General features: G+C 45.4%; 1 protein-coding gene across 1 annotated transcript; it reads right to left on the reverse strand.

The window, feature by feature from the left end:
• Positions 1-7738: 7738 nt before the first annotated feature.
• Positions 7739-11701, reverse strand: EMS1 (Leucine-rich repeat transmembrane protein kinase). The gene has a single exon (XM_089629731.1). It carries the CDS (start codon positions 11561-11563, stop codon positions 7919-7921), a length of 3645 nt encoding a protein of 1214 aa, XP_089485857.1. The 5' UTR covers positions 11564-11701; the 3' UTR covers positions 7739-7918.
• Between the last annotated feature and the right edge of the window lie 224 nt (positions 11702-11925).

Consider the following 11925-nt stretch of genomic DNA (forward strand, 5'->3'; position numbering starts at 1 on the left):
GTTCATATCGGGACGAGGTAAAGATGACTACCTCACAGGCGTGGCCACATCTCCTGTGATCGAAGATCCGACGTTCAAGAGTTGGAAGGCCGAAAACAGCATGGTGATGTCCTGGCTCATAAACTCTATGCTCCCCGAAATCGGAGAAACCTTCCTCATTTACCGAACGACAGCAGAAATCTGGCAAGCAGCTAGAGAAATCTTCTCCAACTCAAAAGATATGTCTGAGCTGTTTGAAACTGAGAACACTCTCCACGACCTACGTCAAGGAGAGATGTCTGTTACTCAGTTCTTCAGCTCGCTCACACATCTGTGGCAGAAGATCGATCTCTACGAACAGCACCAGTGGACCAGCTCCGAAGACTCAAAAATCTACTGCAGGATAGTGGAGACCAAACGTGTGTTTAAACTACTATCCGGCCTCAACCAAGACCTTGATGAGGTCAGAGGTCGGATACTTAGTACAAAACCACTACCATCTCTCCGTGAAGCCTTCTCCGCGGTCAGACATGAGGAAAGCAGGAGGAAACTCATGCTGGGAGTTATCAAATCGAGCTCACTTCCGGGCTCATCCTCAGACTCGTCCGCCCTCACCACACATGGAGACAAAGTTCTTGCAGCCCGCGTCTCAACAAAGAAACCTCGCAAACCTCGCCCCTACTGCGATCATTGCAGACGACCTGGACACCTCCGAGAAACCTGCTGGAAACTGCATGGGAAACCACCGAGATCGAAGTCTACCCAAGATACTAAGGATCCTAACTCAGTCGGAAACTTAGTATCTGTTGTCAATGGTGCCCACAAGAAGAGTAGTAGTGTCTATTTATGTACATTTGATGTCATATAGTCTTACGAAGACTCTTGCTTGTAATTGCTTATTCATTAATAAAGTTGAAACGTTCATTCATTCTTTCTTTGTTTGAAGCTTTATGATAAAACCTTAGTCTTTTAGTCCATAAACAAACTTAACAACTTACGAAGAGACAAATGTAGATTTGCATGAACAAACTCTTCGTAGTTTGCTTAAAACGATATATTCGCAATCTTAGGGTCAAAGGACTATTGACCTCAGTATGATTGTTAGAAGAATCTATGATGTCTGGTTATAAGGCATTGAGAGTTGGGGACTCTATAGTTCTTCTAGGTATCTTCCGAAGGTACTGAATTGACCAGTGCACTTCTAGAGACAATATAAGAACAAACCATTTAACCTCTTATGTCTCGAAGTCACTATGTATGAATTGCATCATGCTTACCTTAATCCTGAAATGAGACATGCCATTTCACACCTTAGTATTCTCATTTGAGAAAGTCAAAGTTCGGACTCACTATGTGATTCCGAACAAGGCCTATTGGTGAAGTACTAAGTTGTGAGTCTGTCATGAGTAACTTTGTGAAGTTCTCATAGATATGGAATTCATGTACAAGATTGCTGAAATGCAATGTATGTCACCTCATGCTTTGTTCCTTGGAGTGTGAATAAATGAACTGGCCAGTGTCCAAATTGAGTCCTGACTCTTTTGGATGAAACAATGTGACTTGTTAGCTCCTCGTCAATACATTGTTTCTAACTTATTCACAAGCGACAAAGGAGTTGAGGAAATAACAGCTAGAAGGGTAAAATGGTAATTTAGTAAATCCCGACTAGCTGATGACATTCATGAAGGGTAAACATAGATAATTCAGTGGATCCGCTCATTACAATTAGGTGAATTCTTGAGTAGAAAATAAATTCATTTGAACCGAGAGATTTTCAGTGTCAGCTCTTTAGTGGAGTCAGTTGGCATTAAGCTAAACTTGGAAAAGGTTTGTGAACTTTTGAGTCCAAGTGTTTAGCTCAAGCTTTGTTCATTTGGGTCCATGAGGTCACTGTCACGAATCACATCGATAGGAATAGTTAAACTGGAAGCTAAGTCAAAACAAGAACGAAAATAGTCAAAAGGGTATTTTTGTCTTTTGAGACAAAGGATGAAATGAATGTCAATAAATTTTTTGACAAGTTCATTTGGTGACTTAATGTCACTCGGCCATAACTTGATTATTGGGCCTTGTGAATTAATTTCATTTCGTAAGAATTTTATTGAAAATTCTTAATGGGCTTTTCTCATGTTGTCATGAATAAATGAAGAAGCTTCTAGAAGCTCCTTCTAGATGAGAGATGGGCGCCCAAAATACCCAAGAGAAAGAGAATATTTTGTGCATAAATATATCAAGATACTTGCCAAAAGAAAAAGAGGAAACAAATTTTGCATATGGGATGCATAAGGAATCGGCCACATGAGAGAAAAGGCAAGCCTTGAACAAAATAGGAAACAAATCAAGGCTTCTAGAAGACTTGAGTTGGCCGAGTGTCTCAAAGGGAAAAAAGTGGAAATTGCTCATGAATATGTGATATTCTATAGAAGAGGAAACTACCTTATTGAAGGTGAGACCTCTCCTATAAATAGGAGCCTCATTTCCTCACTTTTCATTCATCCAAGTTTAAGAGATTTGAGAGACTCTCTCTCTAGAACTTGTGGCCGAAAATCCTCTCTCTCTCTCTCTAGTTTATTTTCGATTTTTTCTTGTCTTGGCACCTAGGTCCTCACTCGACCTAGTGTTTAGCTCTGCGACTTCGAGACTCGTTCTTAAGTCGTAGCGTTTAAAAGTGCCCACTCACTGATTCCTTCTTTTCGAGTGATTTAGTGATAGAAACTTTCGTGGTTGCTCGAGGTGCCGAGGAAAGAAAGAGAGACGTGCTGCGAGGGGAGACGAGCGTTGCGAACTTTCCAAAAGCTTCTTCAAAGTTCAAGCTTCAAGAAAGGTTAGTAAACTCTTAGCTCATATTGATTTTTAATTACATGTACTTGCTTCTTTGTCTAGGTTAGTAAAAACTGTTTTTACTTGAAAAGAAATTTTTTAAAATTCCGCCGCTTCCCGAAGCGTTTAATCTTTTTCTTAAACCCTAGATCAATTCCAACAGTATCCACCTCGTCCGCTGCCTCGACCTCGACCTCGACATCTCCATTCAGCAACGACCAGCTCGCTATTCTCCAGAAGCTTCTTCTACAAGTCCAACTCAGTGGAGAACACTCGGGCATTGGCCCTCTAGGTAACTCTCCTAGAGCCCTCAATGTAAGCTCAGAGAATCCCACAGCATGGATTGTCGACTCCGGTGCTACTGATCACATGACTGGTAATAGAAATCTGTTCACAACTTACTCCGCTTGCAATAAAAGCATATCAGTCACCATCGCCAACGGAGCCAAAACTCAAGTCACTGGTATTGGTACCGTTGTCTTGACGAAGTCCATGAGGCTAGACTCGGTGTTCTTTGTGTCTCAACTACAATGCAATCTATTATCTGTGCATAAGATCAACCAAGACTACAAGTGCCGAACTATTTTTGATGGAAGTTCATGTGTGTTTCAGGAACAGGTCACGGGGAGACAGATTGGTAATGCCGAGCTAAGCACCGGACTCTATGTCATCAAGCCAGATCAGCCCGCCATGTGTCAGCTCGCCCAACATTCACCCCAGTACAAAGAGATCATGCTCAATCACCTTAGACTAGGGCATCCAAATTTCATGTATCTCAAACGAATGTTTCCTTCTTTGTTTATCAATAAAAATATCAATACCATTCAGTGTGACATGTGTGAGTTCGCCAAACATTCTCGAAGCTCGTATCACCCCACCTCGTACAAACCATCTCGCACTTTTGCCACAATTCACAGTGATATATGGGGGCCCTCAAAAGTTCCCAATATCACTGGAGTTCGATGGTTCCTTCTCTTTGTTGACGACCACACTAGACTCAGTTGTATATACATGATGAAACAAAAATCTGAAACATCCAATCTATTCAAAACCTTTCACAAAATGATCCAAACACAGTTCGACACATCCATTCAAATTATCTACACTGACAACGCTCGAGATTACTTTAATTCTGAGCTCGGCGATTTCTTCAAAACACATGGCATAATTCACTCCAGCTCGTGCGTTCATACCCCGCAACAAAATGGGGTAGCCGAGCGGAAAAATCGACACATTCTCGAGGTCGCCCGAGCCATCATGTTCTCCTCAAACGTCCCATCTCATTTTTTGGGAGAAGCTGTCCTCACAGCCACCTACCTCATAAACAGAATGTCATCTCGTGTCCTTGGCTATAAAATCTCATCTCAAGTCCTTCTAAAGACATACCCTCACTGTCGACTCATCTCAACCCTACCTGCAAAAGTGTTCGGCTGTTCAGTCTTCACCCATTCTTATGGCCAAGGTAAACTTGAACCAAAATCGCTCAAATGCATCTTCCTTGGCTATTCAGCAACCCAGAAAGGCTACAAATGCTATGAACCCCGATCACAAAAATTCATAGTCTCAATGGATGTATCTTTTTATGAGTTCAGTCCTTACTTCGCCAATTCAGCTCGTCAGGGGGAGAATGACGAAAATGACTTCCCAAATTGGCTCATCATAAACCCAGAATTCAGCTCGCCTCAAAATTCGACCTCTCAAAATCCGACCTCACCTGTCTCAGAAATTCCCAGCTCGCCCAGCTCGCCTCAAAATCCGACCTCACATATTCCAGAAAGTCCTAGCTCACCTGTTCAAGAAATTCCCAGCTCGCAAGCCTCTGAACCCTCTCCATGCGAACTAAATATCACCCAGAGTCCGGTACAAGCTCGCGACCAAGATGTCTCTCCGAACCTGAACCACGACACTATTGAACAAGGTAACATCGAATCTCCAGACTTACCCATTGCATTGAGAAAACCTCCTCGGTCGTGTGCTCAATACATTATGGCAGATTACGTGTACTATGAGAATTTATCTACGAGCTACCAAGCCTATGTGGCGAAGTTAGATGAAGGAAAAGTACCGAACTCCATCGAGGAAGCCCTTCAAAGTTCCGAGTGGCGAGACGCAAGTCATGCTGAGATCCAAGCCCTCGAAATGAATGATACGTGGGATATCGTCGAGCTACCACCAGGCAAGCGAACTGTTGGATGTAGATGGCTATTCACCATCAAACACAATCCAGATGGGACAGTGGAGAGATACAAAGCCCGACTTGTCGCAAAAGGATACACGCAGGCGTATGGCATTGACTATCAAGAAACATTCACTCCAGTTGCAAAGTTCAATACCATCAGAATCCTCCTTTCACTAGCAGCCAACTTAGATTGGCCTCTCATCCAGCTCGATGTGAAGAATGCTTTTCTAAACGGCGAACTGGAAGAGGAATTTTACATGCAACTCCCACCAGGATTTGACAAAGATCAAGGAGCCAACAAAGTCTGCAAACTCAAGAAGTCACTATATGGACTAAAACAGTCCCCTCGAGCATGGTTCGGAAAATTCACCAACGTGCTCAAACGTTGTGACTACGAGCAGAGTCAAGCCGATCCAACACTCTTCTAAAAAATCTCCACACACGGCAAGCACACCATTCTTAGTGTGTATGTGGACGATATAGTCATCACCGGAGACGACCTGGAAGAGATCAGGAGGCTGAAGCAAACTTTGTCATCTGAGTTCGAAGTCAAGGACCTCGGCAGCCTACGATACTTCCTCGGCATGGAGGTAGCTCGATCAGAAAAGGGCATCTCTGTTTCCCAGCGCAAGTACACGTTGGATCTCCTCAAAGAAACTGGCATGCTTGGCTGCAAACCAGTTGACACTCCGATGGATGCCAATGTGAAACTTCTAGCTCGCACCAACGAGGCCGCCACCGACAAAGAAAGATTTCAGCAGCTCGTAGGAAAACTCATCTACCTAACTCACACGAGACCAGATATTGGATTCGCAGTGAGTATGGTAAGTCGATTCATGAGTAATCCCTCGGAAACTCACATGGACGCAGTCATGAGGATTCTCTGATACCTCAAATCTGCCCCAGGTACTGGTCTCTCCTTCAAGAAAAGACGAAGTCGAGGTGTCGAAGTGTTCACAGATGCAGACTGGGCCGGACATGTTCCAGACAGACGATCAACTTCAGGCATGTGCACATACGTCTGGGGAAATCTTGTTACATGGCGAAGCAAGAAGCAGTCTGTTGTCTCAAGAAGTAGTGCTGAAGCCGAGCTCAGGTCCTTAGCAAGTGGAGTATGTGAAGGCATCTGGCTGAAGAGAGTTCTCGACGATCTCAAGATCATCACCGAAGGTCCAATCAAGCTCTTTTGCGATAATCAAGCTGCTCTCAGCATAGCCAAAAATCCAGTCCATCATGACAGAACAAAACATATCGAGATCGACCGATACTTCATCAGTGAAAAGATTGAAGAAAAAATAATCGATATGGAATACATTCCGTCAGGTCATCAGCTCGCCGACATTCTCACCAAAGCCCTTCCGCGAGCAACCTTTTCCGAGCTATGTAGCAAGCTTGACCTCCTCAACATATACAGTCAAGCTTGAGGGGGAGTGTTGAAATCGAGCTCGTCAGCTCGCCCTTCCGCGTCGAACTCATCAGCTCACCCTTCCGCGTCGAGCTTGTCAGCTCGCCCTTCCACGTCGAGCTTGCCTCGGAAGTCCTCTCCTTGGAACTCATTCCTCATGGGAAATCGTCGCATTTATTTCTCATGCTATTTCCGATGTCTTGCTCTCTGTGTATATTTATTATTCTCTCTTTCCTAGAAGTAGTTTTTACACATGTATTTATTACACTCTCTCTTGTACCCACCTTATGTATAAATAGGTGATACAAATTAATATTAAATACAAGAAATATTCAAAGTCTCGGAACACTCTCTCTCTTCTCCGATTCTCTCTTTCTTTATCTTCTCTCTCTAAACTTCAACAATCCCTATGTACGAAGCTTTTTGTATTAATGAATTGTTATATGATTTGATACTTGAAGCTGCGTACGTATGGGCTGGAAGACTAATGAATTCTCTCACTTTCGCATCGGATGCTATTGTGACGGCATTTATGTTAGAGAATTATGATCCCTCGAAATTGAGGATTTCAGACTTTTTAGCTGTGTTTTTTTTTTAATTAAATTTATGACCATTTTAGCTCTTCTAGTTACTGAATTTCAGACTTTTTATATGTTTTGTTTATTGAATTTTAGACTTTTTAAGCTCTTTTGTTTACTGGATTTCAAACTTCTTATATGTTTGGTTTATTGAATTTCAGACCTTTTAGCTCTTTTGTTTGTTGAATTTTGGAATTCTTATATGTTTTGATTATTGAATTTCAAAATTTTTAGCTCTTTTGTTTGTTGAATTTCAAACTTTTTAGCTTTTTTGTTTATTGAATTTCAGACTTATTTTGTTTAAATTAACAAGTAATTATGCAGAAAAACATAAAACACTAATTTGTCTTTTAGAATGCACTAATTTATAAATAAGTACATAATACATATAAAATATTAAATTATAGTTAAAATTAAATTTGGGACTAATTTTATAATTTTTAAAAATTTTGGATATTAAAATAAATTATAGAGATAAAATAGTGGATCTTCAAATATGAAATATGAAGATAATACACTATTCAAATCATATTCAAATATGGAGAATGAAGATGAGTTTGAAAATGGAGTGCATCACCATCTCTATCTATCTGTATCTTCATTTTGAAGATGCATTGCGAACGCTCTAAAGAGTCTAACGTATGGTTTGATTAATCAAAGATTGCGAAAAAACTTGTATTCACTCCATGAATTGAAATGATTCTAAAAGCACGACTAGTTATTGGCTACAAATCATACGCCCGTGAGTAAATTGTTGATGGTCTCTCAAACAGCGAGTAAACTAAAAGACTTGATTTTGATTATATAATAATGACTAAAACAGTAGTCCAGTCCTCTCCTCCTACAAGCTCATTCTTTCTTAGATAATAATATACAAAGGGATCTCAGCTGCCTAGAAGTAACGTCACATTAGTAGTAGTACAGAGGTTATAAAAATTAAAATTAGAAGTGGTGATTTCAAGGCTCGCCCGCATATCTTAGATCCCCCTGGAAGAGCTTGAGCAGCACTTGGCACATAGTGGGGCGGTTGGCGGGATTGTCGGCGACGCAGAGGCAGGCGAGGTCGAGCACGGCCAGCATGGCTGCCTGGGAGCCTGCCGCAAAGGGGTCGAGGGCGTCGAGGGCGCGCCCGTCGGCGACTTTGCGGAGGGCCCAGCCGACGAGGTTGCCTCCCTCGGCGTCCTTGAAGTGGGGCCCCGTGGGCTCCTTTCCGGTGACGAGCTCGAGGAGGATGACCCCGAAGCCGTACACGTCCCCCTTCGCGGTGGCGCGCCCGCTCTGCCCGTACTCCGGCGGGATGTACCCGAACGTGCCGGCGATGTCCGTGCTGACGTGGCTCTCGCAGGCGCTGATGAGGCGCGCGAGGCCGAAGTCCGCCACGCGCGCCTCGAAGGCCTCGTCCAGGAGGATGTTGCTGGCCTTGACGTCGCGGTGGATCACGTGCGGCGTGAACCCGTGGTGGAGGAACGCTAGGCCGCGCGCCGCCCCGCGCGCTATCCCGAGCCGCCTCTCCCACCGGAGAGGCTCGAGGGCCCCGCTGCGGTTGCGGAGCCACATGTCGAGGCTCCCGTTGGGCATGTACTCGTACACCAGAAGCTTCTCCTCGCCGACGGAGCAGTAGCCCAGCAGAGGCACCAGGTTTGGGTGCTTCACCTTCCCGAGAGTCTCCATCTCCGCCACAAACTCCCTCTGGCCCTGGGTCTTGGCCGCGCTCAGCTTCTTCACCGCTACCGTCTTTTGGTCCGCCAGCCTCGCCATGAACACCGTCCCGAACCCGCCGTCCCCGATGATGTTGCTCTTGCAGAAGTTGTCGGTGGCCCGCACGATGTCCGCCAGAGTCAGCTTCAGGAGGGGCTGCTCGAACGTCGCCACGTTGATGCTCAGCGGCTCCTTCGACCGCCTCTCGCTGCTGCTCACTAAGAAGAGGCTCTTCGGCTCCAGGAAGTCGCTGCTCAGCTCGTCGTCGCTTCGTCTGGCGGCGGCGCGTCTCACCAGCGGCGTGAAGGCCGCGAACAGTGCGACCAGAATGCTCGTCACCGCGATCGCTATGAGCCCCCAGGAGTTGAGGAAGGCCTCTTTCTTGTTTTTGGAGAGCGGAGCTTCCGAGAGCCTATGGCAGATCCCGGTTGTGGGAGTGGCTCCTTCGAATCCGTTGTCGGCTAAGTTCAGGTAGAGCAGATTGTGCAGCCCGCAGATGTTGCCCGGGATGGGTCCCGACAGATTGTTCCCCGAGATGTCGAAGTATTCCAGCTCCACCAGATTCCCGAGCTCGACGGGGATTTCGCCCGTGAACTTGTTCCCGTGAAGATCCAAGACGGTCAAGTACGAGAGGTTGCCCAGAGATTCAGGCAATTCCCCTTCCAACGCATTGCAGCTCAAGTTCATCGCTTCGATCTTCCACGATATAGGATTCGAGAAGAGCTTGTCGATCTTCCCTGAAAGCCTGTTCTGCTGAGCGTAAAGCCCGACGAGGCTCAACATGCTCAAAAGTGACCGAGGAAGCTCGCCGTCGAGCTCGTTAGAGCTCAGATCCAAGTGTGTCAGCTCTCTCAGGCTCCCGAAACTCGCTGGGACTGAGCCAGTAAGCTCGTTCCCGGTCAAATTCAGCTTTACCAAACTCCTCAAACCCCCCAAACTTTCAGGGAGGCTGCCATTGAGCTTGTTGTTCCCAAGATAAAGCCCTTGAAGTTCATGCAAACCACCGAGCTCGGGAGGAATAGAGCCAGTAAGCAAATTGCCCGACAAGTCAAGAATTGTGATATTGGCCATGCGAGAGAGCGTTCTCGGAATCTCACCGGAGAGCATGTTGTTGCTCATCAGAAGATCCACCACAACCGTACAGTTACCCAACTCCTCGGGTATAATCCCAGACAGCCTGTTGTGAGAGAGGTCAAAGACTCCGCGGTGTTGCACAAAGCTCAGATCAGGAATAGTAGCTTGGCGAAAGTAGAGAGACGGGCTCGAAGGAATCGGACCGGACAGATCATTGTGAGAGAGAACCAGACATTGCAGCTGAGCCAAGCCAGAGAGACTATCTGGGATAGAGCCGCTGAGATTGTTGAATCCCAAGTCCAATGTGGTAAGAGACACACACGTTCCAAGCTCCGCCGGAATAGCTCCTTCGAGAAGATTCGAATTCAAGTTGAGGACCGAAAGATTGGAGAGAGACCCAATCTCTTCAGGGACATTTCCTTCCAACCGATTGTTACTCAGAACAAGCCGAACCAACTGAACTGCTCTGCCGATATCTTTGGAAAGAGAGCCTCCCAAATGATTGTTTGCGGCTGAGAATTCCATCAGAGCCGGCGACCTCCAAAAGTCCAGAGGAATCGTACCCGTTAAGTTGTTTGAATCAAGGTTGATCACCATCAGATTGAGCTCCGAGAAGTAGTCGGGTATCGGACCACCAATCTGGTTATTCGCCAGCACCATTTGAGTGAGATTAGCACACTTGACAAAAGTACCCTCCATTGTCCCGGCAAGGAAGTTCCCCGAAAGATCAATCTCCTGAAGCGAAACAGCCTCGCAGAGCTCCTTTGGGATTTGACCGGACAACAAGTTATGGCTCAAGCTCAGCTGTTTGAGCGTAGAACACTCTCCAATTTCAACCGGGATTTCCCCCGAAAACCGGTTACTCGCCACTAGAATCGATTCCACCTGTTTCAACTTCCCGAACCAGGACGGCAATGGCCCCGAAAGCTGATTCTCTTCCGCAGAAAACGACACCACTGGAAGCTGAGAGAGCTCTTCTGGCAAGGACCCGGATAGTGAATTGAACGAAAGCATCAGAATAATCAAGCTTCTGCAATTTCCCAGCTCAGGAGGTACAGAACCGGTCAGCCCAGTGGAGGCCAGAATCAAAATATTCAAGCTCTGCAACTTCCCAATACTCTTCGGTATGGAACTCTTGAGAGGGTTATAAGAGAGATCAAGCTTCCGAAGCTGTCTAAGACCAAACAATTCCACAGGCAAAGGCCCTGAGATGAAACACGAAGGTCCGTACAACGTCTCAAGCAGAGAGAGCTCTCCGATTTCTCTAGGCAAAGGGCCAGAGAAACGGTTCATGCCAATGTAAAGCTCCGTTAAGTTCTTCAAGTTTCGTATTTCGGACGGAATAGGACCAGAGAACGAGTTGTTCGACAAATCTAGGGAACTCAAAGACTGTAACTTTTCAAAGAGAGACAACGGAACAGAACCTGAGAGAAGATTGTTGCTCAAGTCCAAGCAGACGAGGCTCTTGAGGTTTCCAATCTCGGGTGGAATATTTCCAGCGAAAAAGTTTCCCGAGAGGTCGAGGACGGTGAGGGAGGAGAGAGAAAACAAGGCGCGAGATAGCCGACCGGTCAAGGAGCGACTTGGGAGCGCGAGCGAGTCGACTCGGCCGAACCGGCACGAGACTCCAAGCCATTTCGAAGAGCAGTGTTGAGTCGAGTTCTTCCATGAGGAAAGAACGCTAGGGTTAGCAAGAGATGCCTTGAAAGAGAGAAGCGCTACCGATTCCTCTTCCCGGACGTTGAGCTGTTCAACAATGGCGTCCGAGAAGAAGAAAAGGTTGAGAAAAAACAAGACGTGAACGACGATGTACGGAAGGTTCAACGCCATTTGAGAAGAGTAGTGCTCGGAGAAAGAAAGCCCGGAGGAAATAGTCTATGAAATAGCAGGTTTTTTAAATTCCATTGCCATGCTTATTTTGTGTTTTTGCAGTAGTAGTACACAGAGTAAAACAGAAGGAAAAGGTACTTAAACGCCATAATCATGAGAGAGAGAGAGAGAGAGAGAGAGAGACCACACGCATGTCACGTGACTTACCTTATATAGTAATGCAACGCCCTCAGAATATTCTCTCTATTTTATCATTTGGTCCAAAGGTTTTTCTTTATTAAATAATATGAACCTTTTTGTTGTTTTCTGAACATGTCTCAAATTTTATTCATAATATACTGTGAAGATATTCTAGATAAGAA

Source organism: Urtica dioica, chromosome 11 (genome assembly GCF_054948205.1).
Source record: "Urtica dioica subsp. dioica isolate 48M chromosome 11, U.dioica_male_clone48M_v1_H2, whole genome shotgun sequence".
In the NCBI taxonomy this organism is placed as follows: Eukaryota; Viridiplantae; Streptophyta; class Magnoliopsida; order Rosales; family Urticaceae; genus Urtica; species Urtica dioica.

What these genes read in the sequence shown, in the direction of transcription:
- EMS1 (XM_089629731.1), bottom strand. Translation starts at nt 11,563, where the DNA reads ATGGCGTTGAACCTTCCGTACATCGTCGTTCACGTCTTGTTTTTTCTC.